The sequence below is a fragment of the Zosterops lateralis genome, assembly GCF_965231275.1.
Source record: "Zosterops lateralis genome assembly, chromosome: 18".
Taxonomy (NCBI): Eukaryota; Metazoa; Chordata; class Aves; order Passeriformes; family Zosteropidae; genus Zosterops; species Zosterops lateralis.
Window position 1 is genome coordinate 8,209,982 of NC_139778.1, and position 19,422 is coordinate 8,229,403.

Here is a 19,422-nt window from a genome sequence, read left to right on the forward strand (position 1 = left end):
AAAAGCAACAAATTTTGCACTTAAAAACTTTTAGTTGTGCAACTGATGAAGCAACAAGTGGTTCAGGAGAGGGAGTAACAACATAAGGGGTTGTGAGGGTGTAAGTGATTATCAGTAAGGAAATGTAAATGTAGGACAATGAGGTGGCAGAGAACTAGTGGAGATATAGGAGATGGCCTAGCTAAAAGCTTGGGGAACACAAAAGCAGAATGTACTTCAGATCTGGTCACAGAAGGAGGAATCTTATCAGACTGCTGCTCCAAACTTTATTCCCAGCTAGTTAAGTTACTGGAATTCATTCCTTGAGAGGAGCGCAATTTTTACTTGAGTGCAAAATCAAGAAAATTTCCCTGTATTGTCATTACGTCACCCTTCAGTCATCAGGAAATTGCACAGAGGAACACTTGCTGCATGTTCTTGTACTTTCCCTACATTTCTCTGATGGTCCAAGGATAGTATTTATGTTGATTTCTCAGGTTTGTGGCTCTGTAAACAGCCAAGGACAGCACTCTTTCAAAAAACATTACCCGATTATTAAGCATGGTGGACAGAAAGTTCAAGTGTAGATCAGAGCTTTCCACTCTCACCTCAAGGACTTTGCTAACAGACTTCAGCTCCCCTCTACCCGTCATCACTCCCAGGATGCAAATACCAATGTAAGGTAGCTGCAGAGGTGGTTTCTCTTTTTGTCATGAGGATTACAGATTATTTCAAGGCTAGGAAGCAATAAATACTGTATTTTTACTGATTGCTGATTACCTAATGAAAAGTGTTCCACTTTCCATGATTCAGCTTAATAAGATGAAAAGATCACCCACCAGGTATACTTTCCACAGGGTTTGGTCTGGGTTTTTTGCATTTAGGTGTAGTAATATTAGTTTTCCAAAGTATAAAAACTGATGCACTAGAACTATCTGAATGTTTGAGCAGGATCAAGAGTTTGCTCTCAGAAGTCTTGATAAAAACACCCTCAGAGGTTTGCCTCCTCCTCTGACTGTGCACTTGAACCTGCCCCTGGCAGAATCAACACTGGAAATTACTGCAACAGAGATGATTCTTTTTTGTCACATAAAAGGTAAAGAAGGTAAACTTTAATAAAATCCAGGAACATATTTACCTTTGTACAAAGAAATTTAAAAATGCAGTCATGTTATAACTATGTATAGTTTTTCATAAATGTCCAGTTTGCAATAAGGTGTATTTAGAAACAAAATCTTCCACCAGGTCTCCTTGCAACATCTTCATAGCTCGCCAGTGAATGCTCCCACAGTTTTCTGGTTTGCCTTGGGGATGACTTAGCTCCTCCTTGATATAATCCATCCAGAGGTCTTTAAAAAAAAATCAAAGTTCTGATTAGATTTTGAGTAGATATTACTTAACAAACAAAGCAAGCCTAACTAGAAACTCTCTAAGTGTCTTTGATATTAATGCAATGGAGTTTACTTTGTGAAACTACAATCTCCAGCACCTTGAGGAGCAAAACCCTGGCTTCTATTGCCAGCTGGAACAGTGATGTCTTCATAAATAATGCAACAATAATTGAGCTGTGTACTTTCCTAGAAGGAATACTGCAGAAATCTTGATTATGATTATATAGCTCCATACTGCTCATAAATCCAAATTAAAAGTGATACACATTTCTTATGCCAGCCAGTGTCTGAACTTGGTTTGCTCCTAATTGTGTTGAAACTATCCCAGTGCCAATGACCTTGGGCTGACAGTGGAGGATCCCTGGAGTGTCCTGCACTCAATGGCACAGAAGAAATAAGTTCCACACTGTATGACAGCAGGCACAAGGGCAGAACAAACAGGTACCTTATGAAATGGATGGAAATAAAAGAGGCAGCAGTGAATGAATGAATAAATAATAAAAACCAGAATCCCCCTTACCAATATTTGTTGAACCAAACTCCCTCAAGGCACGTTCATAGTATTCTCTCAGATGAAGCATTTTGCAGGATTCCTAAAAAAAGGAAGGTATTAAAAGGCCATTTATTTTGTACAGAAGTGAATCTGCAGCATGATTAGATTCTGATAAAGGAAGAGAGTCATGGCAATTACGTGTACACACTGCTGAAGATTAGCTACCATGGAACTTGGTTTTGTATCACACCCTGTGAATCAACTGCAGAGGACAAAAATGAACTGATCAGACTAACACCACTACTCAGCTGTCTATTTAGATCCCAAGTTAGAACTGTATTTTACAAACACAAAGCATTAATTGAATAGTCAACAACTTACTTGCTCCTTTTCTATTTGGATCATCTTCATGAAGAAGTCAAGTGAAAATGGACGATTTTCACACAGGCTGAAATAAAATAAGTGACTTTAGACTAAAGGAATTTTAACACATACCCTAGAATAAATCAGGTTTGAAGGTTGTTTTTTTTACCTGGTAAAGAGTCTCTTAACTTTCTTATAACCACAATTTCTGTAAGTCCAGTCAAGATACATTTCTTTCATAGTCACAGATTCAGCAGGTGTTGTGGCATGTAAAGATCTCTGCAAGTTCAAAAGAAAAAAAAAAAAAAAACACAAAATAAACAAAAAATAAATCTATCACATAACCTACAATTAAATGGCCCAATTAGTGCTTCTCCCTAGTTAGGCATCTGACACAAAGATCTCCTAAGCCTAAAATACATTTGTCCTCCAGTATTCCATATAGGTGGAACTGGCATTTCCATAAACCCCTTCATGCAGAGGGTTTCACAATACTCTACAAACAGCTGAATTCAAGCTTCTACCTGAAATATGTTTTTTATGTTGTAAATGGAAGGGAAAAAAAACACCCAACATGCCAAGCAAAGAGAACGTTTTGCCCTATACTACGGAAGATATCCATAGTGAGATTAAAATTCTCATTCTGATCCTGACTTTTCTGTAACAAGACTCATGTTTTTACACAGATTAGAAAATTCTCTTTTTCATGCTCAGATAGGTATCTGAAAACAGAGGAAATATTCTACACCACAAAGTAGGAGTCCATCATTGGTTGTGCTTACAAACATAAGACTTAGAACACGGAAATGACATTTGTGCCTGTAAGTCTACGTCCAACTGAGTTTTTTAAATACATATACTTTTGCTTGGAATTCTTTGATATCAACACAGTATAAAGCATTTGTTGCATTTTCCAGCCATACACATTGTTCCATTTTATTGACACAGACATAAAAGTAGAATTTGATTAGCCAAGTACCTGGTAGAGAGCTTCTGTGTCTTCCTTGCTGTTTGTGCCCTCACTCCATTCCATCCAGAGGGTCCACAATGGCAAGGTGCCCTACAAGGTCAGCAAACACATCAAATGGCTGAAATACAGTGACTCTGATTTACAGAAACAGACAGCAACGCAGCCATCAGGTTCTGTATTACCTGTTATAAATCATACCCTTTAGACACAGCTCTTGGAAAGGCAACTTTGAACAGCACACTGAAATCACTTCTTATTTCCCTCCTCACTTACAGGATAAATCATCCTTAGCTGGACAGCTGCATTGCCAAGGATGAGAACCAAGTTCTGCATCACTGAGCATTGCAGTACACAGAGGTGATGTCCAGGTACAAAAAGGAGAGAAACCCTCCTGTTTCCTCACTCATTGTGCCCAGGGTTTGAAATGGAACAGAGCAGGAGAGCACACAGCTAATTCAATGCCTGAAATACCACACAGGCATTTGGTGTATCAGACAGTGAAGAAAGGGAAACACATTTTTCCATTAAGACACAAATACCAGCTCGCTACTTGGAGAATATGTAAAATGTCACCTGTAAGCATTCAAACTTTAAAAATCTGAAATTTAAGTGAATTGGCAATTCCTTAATACTGAGGAATGAAATTTGCATGTGAAACGTCAAGTTCTTTTTCTGACCTCAAAGATGGTTAGGGATTTTCAATGCTTTGTAAACAAAACAAAAACAACAACAAAAAAACCAACAAAACCAACTCTCCCAAAAGGCAACAAACAAAACAAAACAAAAAAACAAACAAAAACCCCAAAACACAAACAAACAAAACCCCACATGAACCAAAAACCAACCAAACCAACAACAACAAAGGAAAAAAACCCCAAACCAACCAACCAACCAACAACAAAAAAAATTCATCAGAAGTTTCCGGCACAAGGCTAATGTATCTAAGTCCATTAAACCAGCACAGACCTTAGATTTCACATGTTTAATGGCTTCTTCAAAACACTGGGTCACATCATCCCTCTTCAGCTGGATCAGCACCTGCAGCCTCATCTGCCACGTTTCCACAGACTGGCTGAAGTTCTTGGTTGCAGCTTCTGCCACCTCCACAGCCTTCTCAGAGAGGTTAGAGTCCAGTAGGAGCTGAAGCTAAAACCCACCAGATATGGCTTTGTAAAAAAGCAAGGCTTTGAACCAATATTGTTCATCTTTGTGTCTACTAAAAATGGCAAAGATAGGCACACAAATAATGCAGGAAAGCCTCAGCATCTATTTCTTCTATGTCAGTTCTTACCCATTGTTTGTAGAGAGCTTCTGAGAGCAAACTGGACTCATGGGCTTTGCTGAACACACTCAGTGTCCTCTCCAGCCTCTAGAACCAACAGAGAAGAAAAAAAAGAAAACAAGCATTATTCCTATATACACCAGATTCCAGCATTCCAAGAAGCCCACTGGATTGTGTATCATGTCAGTAAATATCTAATTACACATTATGTGTTTAATGCTCTAGGTACCTGCAAACATTCCAAGATAAAGTGGAAATCTGAGCATTTACTTCTCTTCCTTAAGGAGCAAAGAATAACATTGCATTGTTCTTATAGTGCAATACTAGGGAACCAAGTTGCACAGAATAATTAATTAATTCACTGAGTCACACATAAGCAGGGATGCATAATTAAATTACCCACGTGCCAGCACCAAACTTTGCTCAGACTTATTTGCAAGAGTGATTTTAATCCATCCTCTTCTTTGAACAAGCACAGGTTTGAAGGACATATCAGTGAATTTTTAAGACCCCCTTCAACCCAAACCATTCCATGATTCCATGATTAACAAGTCTGCAGTCTTAGCTTTCATCCAAAGAGGTCACTGTACTTTACTGACAAGGCTGGTTTATGGCAGGCAGGCCACCTGTGAGCCTGGTACTAAAAGTGATCCTCCCAGATGGAGATTAAGTTATTTTTAACGATGGCTACAGGTATTTTTGATAAAATGTAAAAATATTTGTTAGTATTATTTCCTAATAAACTTTTACCTTTTGCTTTAATTCTTTACTGTTGGTTTTTCTGTTGTACCTCTCTAAGCAAAAAGTGATGTAACATTTCCACATGTCCTCTGTAGAAGCAAAGGCATAATATCACACTTTACAGAATCACAAGAATAAATACAAATACTTGTATTTAAGAAATACAAAGATACAAATTATACAAAGTGTTAATGCCAACTTTGTTTTAAAATGTTGTATTACAAGAGAGGCCCTATATTTACAACATTACACTTTAAAAGGGTTCTCCAGTCCAAGCTGCAGGCAGTAACTCTTTGTAAAGAGCACCAATCTCTTAATTAGTTCTTTGCTCTTCAGTTGAGACTTTTAAAGATCCATTCCAACCCAAACTATTCTATGGCTTTAAAGGCTGTACAGCAGCAAGTTTGAGACCACTCCCCAAACCCTGACAACCTCCTTTGCAAGTAAGAACAATACCAGAGGCTGAAGCTGGATATCCACTCCCCTGGCAACTCAAAACCATTGCTTACTCACAGCTCACATTTTCAGTTAAGCAGCTCCTCCAAGAGGATAAATACATTGGAAAATAACCCAAATAACACATGAAACAGATCCCAAGAGGTAGCATCTAAGAACTGCTTGCCTTCTCTTAGGTATGGTAGAGTTTGCCATCACCTTCTTCAAGGCTTTGACAGGCTGCTCAAGTACCAGACACAAATGTTAAAATGCAGGCAGAACATTTCACCTGTTGGGACTGCTCTCACAGCTTCATCAAAGACTGCACAGCACCGTTCCTCATTCTGGGCCATTTCTGAGACTTTCTTCTGTTTTGTGGTGTTTTCTGTGGGCTGCAGGGACCCCAGCTCCAGCTCCCGGCGGGCCATGTAGTCCCATGTCAGGGGATCATCAGCATATCTGGCCTGCAAACTGAACACAACATGCTTGTAACTGCCCACAGCCACCATTCTTCACCTGCCGGTCTGTTTAAGAGGGTTGTTGTATTGCTATAGAAATGTAGTTAATCGCCAAGTAACCAAATGTCAGAAAATAAATATTTTTCTTTCTACAAGAGAAAGACAAAATATTAGCTTTTTAAAATATTGTTTAATATGGATATTCTCCAGAAATAACAAGAAACAGACAGGGAGGTGTCAAGAGAGATCTTTCTTTTGACAGAAACAACTGGAGAAGCAAAAGACACAAAAACCCCACTAAAGTACACTAGGAAAATCCACGGTTCCTGCAATGAATTTACAGAAACTAAGTGCAATAATTATTCAGTAAGAACTATATTTTACCTAAATTTTCTTAGCAGCTTTTTAAGGCCCTTTCTGAAATTAGATACAAGTATCCTCCTCTAAAGATCACGCTTTTGTTTTTCTTAAAGGACTTCACATAAGCCTTAACAGTATTTTCCTAGAGGAACAGCCTTTAGTTCTGAAAGTCCAGTCAATTCACTGCAAGTTAGAGAACTTGTAAGAATATGTTTCTTAAAATTCAAACCTAAATAAAATAAAAACACAACACAGAGCCACAACTCACCTTTCAAGGATTTCTTTTTGCAAATCTTGAGTAAAATCAAAGAGCTTTGCAATAGAGAGCACAGCCAGCTGGAACTCAACACCTACATTTCAAGAGAAGATAAAACTATCAAGTGGAGTATTTGCTGAAGAATTCCTTAACATATTACATTAATTGCACTTTGCATTTCTATAGCTTTGTTCCACATGCAAATTTAATCAGCACCTCATCTATTCCCTCACTTGGCTCTGGTACAAAAACACAAAATGCTCCACATTCAGTATAGATCTCCCCAAAGCTGCACAAAATAGATGTCCATGAATTGTGTCTTGTATCTCCACAACTTACCTTTGAAAATGCCAAGTGACATGACATAATCAGATCATTGTGAACCACCACCAGCCACTACTCACCTTACTATTTTTAGGTGCTTACATATCATTTGTAAGCCCATTTTTTCCAGTATTTCTCCAGAAAACTTAATTAAGCCAACTCTTTATGAAATTTCCTCTAATGTTCTTTTTCCCCACTAATTTTCAATCTTCATTACTGTATTTTCCCTGGTCCAAAGTCTATCATGAGTTCTCAAAGATATCTAGTTTGCAGTTATTTTACCCAATTCTCTCAAGAAAATGGCTGATTTTTATCAAGCCTGCTTAATTTAAAATAATTTAGCCTAGTTTATTATCAGTCTGAATTTTTGTTTTTGCCACTAGTGGCAGCTGATTAGTTGTGATCTGATGTTCAGCAAAGTAAAAAAGGAATGTAACTCTGAACTGTCCTTCAGTTTTCTTTTCTAAACAATCAAGTTTTGAGGCTGTAACCCAGCACTGGGCCTTTTCAGCCTAAAAGCTGCTGTGTTGGAAGACATTTCAGCTTGCAGGAAATATGCAATGAGAACTACCAGCACCATTAATTTACACTCTGGCATTAAATAGGTTCTGCTGAAAAAATTGTGTATTTGAAAAAAGGATCTTAGTGTTTACATTGAAGCCAAGTCTATCAGCATTGCCTACTGCAGAACTGGGTTAAAGCTTATAATTTTCTTAATGAGTAAGTACAAGAAATATTAATTCACCTTTAATTTTCTGAGATGCATCCCTGTAGACTATGCGAGCCATTTCCCCATTGAGAATTTCTTCAGAGTAATTGAATTCCCCCTGAAATATCAAGCATATCATTGAAGAAGTTATTGTTCTTTCTCAACTAACATTTCTGCAAACAGGGAAAGAAAAATCAGAAGATATTAATGGTTTTCTTCATGCAAGTCTATTTTTATGTAATTTGCACAAATCAGCTATAAAGAAATGAGGTAGGAAGTTTGACTTTTGCTTTCCAGAAATTACTGTTAATTTTCAGAATGGGTAATGTAATAAAAGAGTCTACAAATGCAAAGAAAAAATAAATGTATGAAGTATTAGAGCTGAGCATCAGCAAATACTTGAAAAGCTCCACACAGGTGCAGGACATGAACAAAAACTTACTCTAAACCATTGCTGAATAAACCATTAATCCAAAACTGTGAATTTCAACATGTAACACACAAGCAGACAATATCTCTTAAGTAAGTTTAGCTGCCCTACCAGGTCCATCTTTGCTTGTTCAAATTCCTTCTTCTCCTTCCTCTGTTTTTCAGCATGCATAAGCTCCATTCTGAAATACTGCAAGAGTGAAATAAAAATTAAATTACTGTGGGGATCAATCATAAAAATTTAAGTCCACAAACAGTGTAAAACAAGCTCTGAGGAGATACAAATCAGGACTCCACCACACCCCACACATGTCCTAGAGGGTTGGTTTTTGAAGGTTTGTGCACCTACCACTAACTGCCCTGTGTATTTGGCCAGAAATTTCCAACAGGTAGCAGTGATCATTTTTTAGTCATTCTTTAACTTGCCCCCCAAAGAAACCAAGTTCCTCAACAAAGATTGGGATGCCAGACTGAGCCTGACAACTACATCCTAGCAGAGCTTAACAGTACCTTAGAAAGGAATTTTGGGGTTGTTTTTTTAAATATTTTTGACTTTTCCTGCTGACGGGAAAACAAGTTTTTCCAGTTGTCTCAGACAGATCTGGGAAACATGCTGAATTGATCTGCTCTGATTGATCAAGTAAGTGGTCACAGAAGAAAAACAGGAACTCACTTCTTGGTAAAGTTTGGGGCACTCTGGATGGAAGCGCAAGGCACGAAGGAACAAGTGCCTGGCACTTTCTGATGACAGTCGTGTCTCCATTTCCCACTTTGCTGCCATAATCCACAAGGCTGCAACAGGTGACACAAATAACTTTATTTAACCTCACAACATGAGCTCAGCACTGGAATAAGACTGATTATCTCCCACGTAAACTGTAAAGCAGATAGGCACATCCAGGAAGTTTAATCTGGTTTAGCTACAGATCTAATGATGTCTTCAAAAGCTGAAAAGCAGTCATGAGCACTCAACTCAAATCTCTCACTTCTACATCTACTGGGTCCCCAGTCCACCTGAGAATTGGTCATTCTGACCTACTTCCCATCCCTCTATGATTGCTCAGCACAACCCCTGTCAGAGCCCTTCTCTTTGAAGCAAAGAACAGAGAGTAGGAACAGTTCAGCCCAACAGCTTGAACTGAGATCTACAAGAATTTAAACCAACACCATACAGCCTATGCTGAGGCATTTATGCAGCACTGACCATTGTGTTATTTACCTGGTTTATTGGAATGAATGGCCAACATGGTAGAAAACACCTTACTGAGTTGATGCTTTGCATTCTGTAAAAAAAAGCAGCTTTGTTTCACCCACTCTGGTACTGAATTGAACCCCCAGCATCAAAGCCTCAGTAGGAAAGGTTACAAGCTGTAGCACAATTGCTCTGAAAAAGATGCTTCTCTGCTACTTTATCTACACTAGAAAGTTTCTCATATTTACTCAGTAGTAACCAGCATTTAAATGTCACCCCATTAGAACAGCATGGCTAACTCAAATTTTCTGAACTACACAGCCAACACAAATGTTGCCCAAGTCCCAAACCCATGGTTTCACTGCCCTCTTCTGAGATAATGATTGTATTTTCTTTTGGCCACCTTCACCACCATGCAAAGTCACCTTCTTCAGTACAGAAATGACAACACTTGAATCCTGGTAATAATGTGAAGCCTTGCAGAGATAAGTTTATCAACTACAAAACTGATAGAATTAGGCTTTTCATCACAGCCACTACAACAAATACTTGGAACAAAATCACAATTCACAGACAAGTGAATCACTCACTCCAGAGAAGGTATAACCAATATTATGGTTCTCACACACCAAACAGTACTCCAGATTTAATGCAGTCAGCCTCAACTTTGCCCCTGCAAGCATCAAATTTCATACTAATTCATTCTCAGTCAAACTCTACACTTATATACATCAGTGAAAATCCCAAGCAGTTCCAACAATACTATCAGAATAATTTCAGTATTACGCCATGCAGCAGTAAAATTTGTAACCCTATCTTTAAATCAAGCTTTGGATGTGTGAATAAGCACCAGTCTCAACCTGGGTAAGATCAGGATTTGAAAACTCACCCACTGCTTGCAAAATGCAACATGGGAAAGCCAGAGCTGGACATCATCCTGTTGGAAATCAAAAGAAGATGAGAATCAACCTCACAATGTAAAAAATCACTTGTACACTGAGAAGCAAACAAAACACCCTTGGTCCAATGACCTGGCATGCAGAAAAAAAAGAATTCCAAATCTCATACAAATAAACTTACTTTCCATTTCCCTGTAGCTCGGTTGAACAGGCTGTGGACTCTATGCAGAATAGAGTGCTCAATTTCATCCTTCTTAAACGAATAACCAGTACGCTAGGAGGAAAAAAAATACTAATTTTATTGCAATAGAAAATTTGGCATAAAGTATTTTGCACTCTTAACAACTGGCAAACTTACTGCTCTTCTTTTCTTGATCAGTTCCAGCAGATTAACTTCGTACTAAAATGGGAAGAAAAAAGATATTTAAAAGCAAATGTGGAGGACATAACAACATGGCAAGAAAAAAAACTACATCAACTTTGTTATAGATGATAAGGTGGACAATAGTCATTACAGTCAGGAAAACACAAGCAGTAATTTTTGGCTGGGTCACTACATTTCTAAGACCCCTGGCCCTGCACAGGGCAGCCCAACAATCCCACCCTGTGCCTTAAGGCGCTGTCCAAACACTCCTGGAGCTCTGTCAGGCTCCTGGCCACAGCCATTCCCTGTGGAACCTGTTCCGTGCCCGACCACCCTTTTAAGAACCTTTTCCCAATACCGAACTTATTAATTCCCCTTAACTACAGTTTGCACAGCGTATCAGGGAACTGGGGGCTCTACATCCCTGGAGAGACAAGAAACTACAGGAAAAGATCACAAGGCGAGAGAAGCCTGACCCCAAACTCGGGCACCACTCCTGGCTACGCTTCATACTCTGGTGCCAAGAACCGCTCACAGGTGAACAGCAGGGACCAGGTGAGGAACGGTCTCCGCTTTCTGACCTGTTTCCAGCATGGGTCACTACAGAACCACCCGGGTCTAACCGAGCTGGGTCTGCACCAGGCGCTGCCCTGCTCTGCCCTCGGTGAAGCCTACCTGGATGTAATTAATGAAATCCTCCTTCCGCAGCGCTCTCCGCTGGATTTTGTACTCCAGAGCCGATGCTTTCCTCAGGACAGCCCTGCGGGAAGGGGAGATGAGCGCCCGGAGCGCTCCCGGCCCACCACGTGCGCTCACCCGCCCGCCCGGGCCCGGCCCCAGCCCGAATCCCGGCCCCGCTCACCGGATCTCTTTGCGTGTGAAGAGCCCGACCCGCTCCAGCTGCTCGAGCTCCGGGATGCGATCCTCCAGCCGCTGCTCGATGCGCTCTGCCATGGCTGCGGGGCTCCGGTGAGTCCAGCACAGCACAGCCCGGCCCGGCCGCCGCTTCCGCCCGCTGCCTGCGCCTCTTCCGCGGCCTCCGCGCCGCTCTGCCGCCCCCTGCCCGCACGGCGGGGCCGAACCGCGGAGCCTGCACAGCCCGCACAGCCCCGCACAACCTGCCCAGCTCACAGCCCGCACAACCTGCACAGCCCCGCACAGCCCCGCACAACCTGCCCAGCTCACAGCCCGCACAGCCCACACAACCTGCCCAGCTCACAGCCCGCACAGCCCCGCAGCCCGCACAGCCTGCACAGCCCCGCACAGCCCTCACAGCCCGCACAACCTGCCCAGCTCACAGCCCGCACAGCCCCGCAGCCCGCACAGCCTGCACAGCCCCGCACAGCCCTCACAGCCCGCACAACCTGCCCAGCTCACAGCCCGCACAGCCCCGCAGCCCGCACAGCCTGCACAGCCCCGCACAGCCCTCACAGCCCCGCACAACCTGCACAGCCCCGCACAGCCCCGCACAGCCCCGCAGCCCGCACAGCCCGCATAGCCTGCACAGCCCCGCACAGCCCCGCACAACCTGCCCAGCTCACAGCCCGCACAGCCCTCACAGCCCCGCACAGCCCTCACAGTGCCGCACAACCTGCACAGCCCCACACAGCCCCGCACAGCCTGCACAGCCCGCACAGCCCCGCACAGCCCCGCACAGCCCCGCAGCCCGCACAGCCCGCACAGCCCGCACAGCCCCGGACAGCCCCGCACAGCCCCACACAGCCCGCACAGCCCCGGACAGCCTGCACAACCTGCACAGCCCGCACAGCCCCGCAGCCCGCACAGCCCCGCACAACCTGCACAGCCCCACACAGCCCCGCACAGCCCCGCAGCCCGCACAGCCCGCCCAGCCTGCACAGCCCGCGCAGCCTGCACATCCTCGGCCAGGATGGAAAGGACCTCCGGAGATCGCCCAGTCCAAACCCAGACAGGGTCACCTGCAGCAGGGGAGACGCAGGAATGTCTCCAGAGAGGGAGACTCTACCATCTCCCTGGGCAGCTGTTCCAGTGCTCTGCCACCCTCCACGGAAAGAAGTTTTTTTCGTGTTGAGCTGGAACTTCCTGTGTTTTAGTCTATGGCCATTGCTCCTCGTCCTGTTGCTGAGCATCACCAAAAAGATCGTGGTACCACCCTCTTGGCACCAACATTGCAGCTAAACATGATAGCATTGACCAGGCTCAGTGATAGGACATCAGTCTGGAACTGCTCCAGCACTTTGCTTCTTGGTGGGATTCTTCCAGGACATATGGCTCTTTATCTCTCACATGGCACCTTCATTCTTTCCACCTTCCAAATTTTTTAAGAAAAAATTGTCTACTGTGAGGGTGATGAGATACTGGCACAGGTTGCCTGGAGAACGTGTGGATTCCCCAAGCCTGGAAGTGTTCAAGGTCAGGTTAGACAGGGCTTGCAGTCATCTGGTCTAGTGGAAGGTGTCCCTGCCCATGGCAGAGGGTTAGAACTAGGATGATCTTTAAGGCCCCTTCCAACCCAAAACATTCCATGGGTCTATGATTCTGAGAAAGTTAACAATAAAACCAGGCAACAGTAAATTTTTGTTTCCAAAATTAGGGATGTTTCAAAAATAAAAATTGAGATGGGAAATAATTTACTGAGAAAATTGCTTAAATGCATTTTATCCATAGCAGTACCTGCTGCTTATGCTTTTAATTGCCACTGTTGTCACTGAGCTGGTCAGCCACAGAACCAACCCCACCTCCAAAACTACCCTGTCACAGCCTTCGCTCCCTCCTGGGGGGAAAGGCAGGTGTTTGTCTCTGAAAAAACAAGTGCCAGGGGAAGAGGCAGCAGACTATGGGCAAGAGGGCTTCTGGCACAGAATTCATACATAATAGCCAAAAAAAAAAAGTGAGTGATTTTTCCCTTTACAGTTAAAAGTTTTAACAGGTATTGCCAAGTTCAGAGCGAGTACCTGAGCAATTGACTTTTGTTAAAAACACAGGTAAGACAAAATACTTTATAAGAACTATCAAGAACAGCAGTAATTCTTTTCACCTGCTGTGACTTGGATTTGTGGTGGCTTTTTTAAATTTTGGGACCAATTAAAAAAAAATAAACTAATTCTCTGTTGGAGAGGTATAGCAACTTTTCACTTTGACAGGAAATAGTGACATGATTTTCCAAGAAGTAACCAAACAGGAAAGCTACCAGGAAATAGAGAGGCACCATCCAGTCACAAGACCAAGAACTACAGACTGGTGTTGCATTCAGAAGCTGGTGGCCCAGGCAGCTCTGGATTGCAGCTGCCTTGTGCCAAGGGATCCCTTACCCATCCCACAGGGACAAGGGCAATTCCTGATGGAGACTGTCCTCCCTGGAGACTCCCTTGTCCTACACAGGTTGGAGGGGGATTGGCAAGGCTGTCCCAGCACAGCCATCCCCCCTGGTGGGCCAAAGCTTCAGTCCCTTGGGACCTAAAATTCAATGAGTTCACCTCCCACTGAGTTCAGCTTTCAGTAAAGCAGCAGAGCAGTCCTTCTCAGTGGTGGTGGAAGAGTATTATTCATAATCACCAGTAACTTGATGATTATTTCGGGTTTGATATTTTGAGATGCACCAGTTCAAGCTGATTCTTATGCAAGTCCACAGATTTTACTAAAATAGCCCCTAAGGAGGACAGCATTGGACATCAAAAGTAACATTAGCACACTGAATTGCTGAGCAAGAGTGTGATTGGAATTACAACTGGATTATTTCATTTCATTTGAGCATTTTTGCATTTGAGTGCCTGATTTTATACTAAAAAGCATTCTGCACTCCGTCATGGTGCATGTAGATCCCAACATGTAAATGAGAACACTACATGCAGTGCAGGAGTTATGAATTGAAAAGGTAAATGTCAGCCATTACCTGAAAATGTCTGAAAAAATTCTGTTTCTGTCTTCTTGCTCTCCTCTCTCTTTTACCATTCAGCTCTTCTTTGGCTGAAAATCAGCAGTAACTGCAAAAAAGAGGCACCAACATAAAGAACACAGTCTTCTGAAACTTCTGTCAGTCTGAAAACACTGTTCTGTGATAAACCTACAGTGTTCTGCCACCTGAAGTCAGTCAGGAACTTTGAAACTCACCAAACCATCCATGACTGTTTTCATGTAGATGGTGGAGAAGTATGTCTGCCTTCAGAGGCCACAGCAACCTCCACCTTGAATGTGCCTCCAGGAGAATTCAGTCCTGTGCACAGATCTACCAACAGGTCTAAGAGTTCCCCACACACTGATAACAATGGGTGTCCAACAAGGCCTCAGAAGGCATTAAATTTCTTCCTAGCACTTGTCAAAGCACCACAATATCATCCCATAGAAGCACATAGGGCAGAGCACAAACCACTCTGCAGGACCCATCACTGTGGGACTCAAAGGATCAAAGAATGGTGTGCACCAAAACAATAGGCTCCCCAAGTTTCTAGTTTAGGGGCCTAGTACTTCCCACTCAAAACCACAGAGTGAGTAACAATAAGATTTAAAATACTGAACGTTGTTGATGTCCTCACAGGATTATTAAAAAAAAAAAAATCAAAACCCGATTGAAAACATTTTTTGTTCCCTCAGATATCCCTCCTTTCCTGTAGATGGAACAAGTACAAAAATAAAAATGCCTTTCCTTTTCTTTCCCCCAGCAAAACAATCCTTAGAACAATTAACATAACGGACTGTCAAAAGTGCTCATACCAAAGTGACAAACGCCGTGAGTGGCAGGCAAGCCCAGCCCGACCCACCAGAACACTGCATGCTGGATTTGTCATGCAAATCAAAATGGAACCTGACATGCTCTTTGTTCATTTCCCTTTCATAAAATCTACTTTAAATGCCTCCCATGTGCCTTGTTTTGGAAGCTGACATTCCAAATGCATCAGTGCAAATTAAGGAGGGATCCATTACCAATAAAGACGTCGAGATACAGAGAGTTTCAACAAATCTGATTGGGAAAACTGGAGAAACAACTGCTGCAGCTGGCAACTGCAGGGTCCCACAGTTTGCTGCTTTTATGAAGTCTCTTTAGAAAATCTCCATCAGTAGGTCCTTCCTTGAGGAGAAGTTCTGGCAAGCTGTCACAGTTTAATATTTATAGATTATGTCTGCAAGCAATGTTGTGTATTAGGAATAATCACAGTGGTTTTCCTTTAATTTTTGTCTATATTAAAACGTGTAATGGTTAATGTGCATAAGACCAATATTTAAATTACAAATTGATTTATATCTATCTTCTTTATTTCTGCTATTTTAGTACCTAAGTGCAGAAACAATTACAGCTTTTTAGAAGATGCCCCCAGATGTACAGTATTTTACAATTAACATGTACTTTATGAAAATGCCTTTTAAACAATGAGAGTGATGTTACGACCTCATGAAAAGAATTGGGAAGCTTCCACTGACTTCAGCTGAGCCAGTGGTTCGTCCTTTTGGGATATACTTTTAATAAAGCCCTCAAAGCATTTACTGAGCATGTGGGACTTCGACTTAAAAAAATATGAGCACATCTGTTAATAAAACAGTTCAGAATTTACTCTCAAAAATAGACCAACCCAAACTTTGGACTACATTAACTTCCTTCTTTTTGTAATTAAAATAATTTACATGATGATTTGGTTTCACCTCTGCCAAAACCAGCAGTCAATCTAAATAAATAGTGGTTTCATCACTGCAATTACACTCTGAGCATCCAAAAATTTAGATTTAAGACTTTGCAGTTGGTCAGTTGGACTGTTCCATACCAGCATTAATCCTGGTACATGTCCTAGACAGATGTTATTTTTTCCATTCTGATAGAAAAATGCTTGCCTTTGTCAATGCATTGCTTTACTCTTGCAGCTTGCTGGCACTGATTGTGCAACTTTAGATTTGAATCCCTCCAGGAATTTCATTCACTTACTCTTCTCCTTTTTTCAGCTCTAAGTGGTGAAAAACCCCCAAACCTACAAATATAAATATTTTCATTTAATGCCTTAACAGAACTATTATCTGATCCTTTACATATCATCTCTTTTAAAAGGCAGAACCTTTACTTTCTTCTCTGCATTGGCTCTGAACTTGAATTTTTATGAATCAGATTTTTCCTCCTACTCATTTTGAGGCATTCTGTTTTGCCCCAAGATCTGAACATCTATACACAGGGAATTTCCAGTGAAGGGGAATGATGCCTCTGGAATTGTTTCCTTGCGAATTCACATCTGGCACTCAATATAAGATCCATCTGCTTATTCAGGGTCTCCAGGGGCTTGCACAGTAGTAGCTCTGAGTGTGCCTTTTAATTTGGTTTTGTCATTTGGATGGTTGGTGAGTGGCTGACAGTCTGTCTGAATGCAGCAGGGCAGTTACAGCTAGTCAGTCATCATGTCCTAGTTGCCAACTCATAACCCAGTACAATGTCAGTCACATTTCAACAATTTTTAACTATATCAGTCATCTCCCCTACATACTCCCAAAATGTCAACAGCACAAAATATATTGCTTAATTATCTTTAATTTAATTTATTTCCTGTCTGTTGCCAGAGTCTGGAGAGCAGAGTCGGGCTAAGCTTAATTTACCTCACTAACCTGTCTAAGTTTCGAAGGGTAGGTGAAATTGTGGCATGGCCTTGGGTGACCTATGTCATAAGTAGCAATTTTGGGAAAGATAGAACTTCCTCAGAGCAAAGCCTTGTATCTTTTAAACACAAGAATATTGGTGCCAGCATCAATTGTATGGGTACAAAAAAAGACCATAAACTATACCACATACAGATTTATTTCTCCTTCCAAAAACTGGAATTAGGATTGGTCACAATTTGCCTCCTACTGTGTTTCTCACATCCTTCTCTAGAGATGGTTTTGGCATGGTTAAAGTACTTTGAGCACAGTCATGACAACTACCAGTAAAACTACTTCTGCAGTATGGATAATCCAGATTATAGTGCGCAGAATCGTATCCTCCCAAGCAGCATTCCAAAAACAAGAAAAACTCTTGTAAAAGCCTTGAGAAGCAACTTCTGGCATATGAAGCCCCAGATAACATGAAACCCCCGATAACTCCTATGAAACATTTAGACAAGTTTTCCCATGTGTGAATTTTGTCTATCTGTGCTAACAGGTAAACACTGGGAACACAGTTTCTGCCCTGATCTTATCCTTTAAGTAACTGATGGTGATAAAATTCCAAATTCTCACTTTAATAATCTGTACTTGGTTAAGCCACAAAAGAAAGAATTGGTCCCAGTTAAAACTTATCCCTTACTTAAAGCTGAAATTAATTAGCTAACTAATTCAGTTGAGGTTTTATTTTACTGTCTATTGACATGTTCTTTGATCCTCCAATATTTTTCTTTTTGAGTGATTGAAGATTTCATTCTTGCACTGTCAACAGACCTTTTGTTCAGAAACTTCTATTTACATCTGTAACTGACTTAATTCTCAGATCTTCCCAGCAGTTTCTCTTTGATCTCTGCATTTCTGAGTTTAATCATTAAGTTTGCATCTGAAGAGTTTCAGTTGCCGTATCTTTCACAGTTTCCGGGACTCAATTAAGAGAACACAAATCCTGAAAGTTCACTTAGAATAATTTTTTGATAGTTCTGTGTACTACACATACTGCATCTCTGAAATTACAGCATGAACTAGAATGATTCCTAGCTCATTTCCATGTCTTAAGTATTTAAATTTCAGGATTTGGCATGGAATTTTTTGTTGTTGTTGTTTGGGGTTTGGTTGGTTGGTTGGTTGGTTTTGTTTTTGTTTTGTTTTGGGGTTTTTTTGGGGTTTGGGGTTTTTTGGTTTTTTTTTTTTGTTTTGTTTTGTTTTGGGTTGGGTTGGGGTTTTTTGTTTGTTTGTTTTTTGTTTAGTTAGCATATTTCTGGTTTTACATTTTAATCATCTTAAGAGATGTCCTATCTTTCAAGAGCAAATCAATCTATTGGGCTCAGGCTTTTCACAATGCTTATGAAACTAGTTTTAGTCCAGTATCTCAATTCTAATGATAAACAATACTGCTAAAAAGCCAGCCACCAAGCAAAAATAAACCATTAACTGAAAATCAGGAAAAAAAATTTCCCTGTAGAAGAGTCATGAAAAATACAGTAAAACATCACTAAGAGAACGCCAAGAAACAAGTCCTAAGCAACACTGACTACTAATTGTCACTGACTGTTCACCATGTGAAAGCAGAAGGCAGGTGACTCCCTGGTGCAAAACATCCTGTGCATTCACTTCTCACTCCCTGCAATAGCTCAAGACATACGAGCAACCTGCCGGCTGAAAGCTGTGCATTGTGGGTGCATTAGGATTCCCTGAAGGCCAAGTTCCTTGAGTGCTGCGCTCCTGGAATACATTTGAGCAGCTCTGTACAAAAGCAGTCCCCAGCCAAACCCGTGAATGAGAATCACAAGTGGCTGCTCTGTCAATCTCCCGCACACACACACGGCATTCATGGCTACACTTGGGTTGCTGTGTGGGATCCTGACTCTTCCCTTTTGCCGTGCTCCACAGTGCTTCCCTTACAGGAAAGTTATTTTCTCTTTGCTGAGTTCCCTGCTTGTTAAAGCAGGGCAGCACTGTACACTAATATGTAGAAAACACAGACTGAAACTGAGAGCTCCCACCCCGACAGCAGCACAGCCCTGCCATCCCAAACACACCCAGCACCCCACCCGCTCCCAGGCTGTTACTCAGAGAGCTGAAACTGCTCTCATGCTGTTACCCAGAAAGCTGGAATTGCTCCCTTTCTCCAGGTGCAATATTACGTAGCCTCTGTTTACAAGAGTCTGGGAAAAAAAACACTTAGTGGG

General features: G+C 41.7%; 1 protein-coding gene across 1 annotated transcript; it reads right to left on the reverse strand.

Moving 5' to 3' along the window:
- Positions 1–1,023: 1,023 nt before the first annotated feature.
- UTP6 (UTP6 small subunit processome component) lies at positions 1,024–11,647 on the reverse strand. The gene is made up of 19 exons (XM_083874360.1): positions 11,508–11,647; positions 11,321–11,405; positions 10,640–10,681; positions 10,463–10,555; positions 10,272–10,319; positions 9,410–9,473; positions 8,864–8,982; positions 8,303–8,380; positions 7,798–7,879; positions 6,741–6,822; positions 5,944–6,125; positions 5,229–5,308; positions 4,488–4,565; positions 4,163–4,342; positions 3,206–3,286; positions 2,396–2,505; positions 2,245–2,311; positions 1,891–1,963; positions 1,024–1,328 (listed from the first exon to the last, which is right to left on the reverse strand). The coding sequence occupies exons 1-19, from the start codon at positions 11,597–11,599 to the stop codon at positions 1,171–1,173; spliced, it is 1,794 nt and encodes a 597-aa protein (XP_083730486.1). The 5' UTR covers positions 11,600–11,647; the 3' UTR covers positions 1,024–1,170.
- Positions 11,648–19,422: the final 7,775 nt, after the last annotated feature.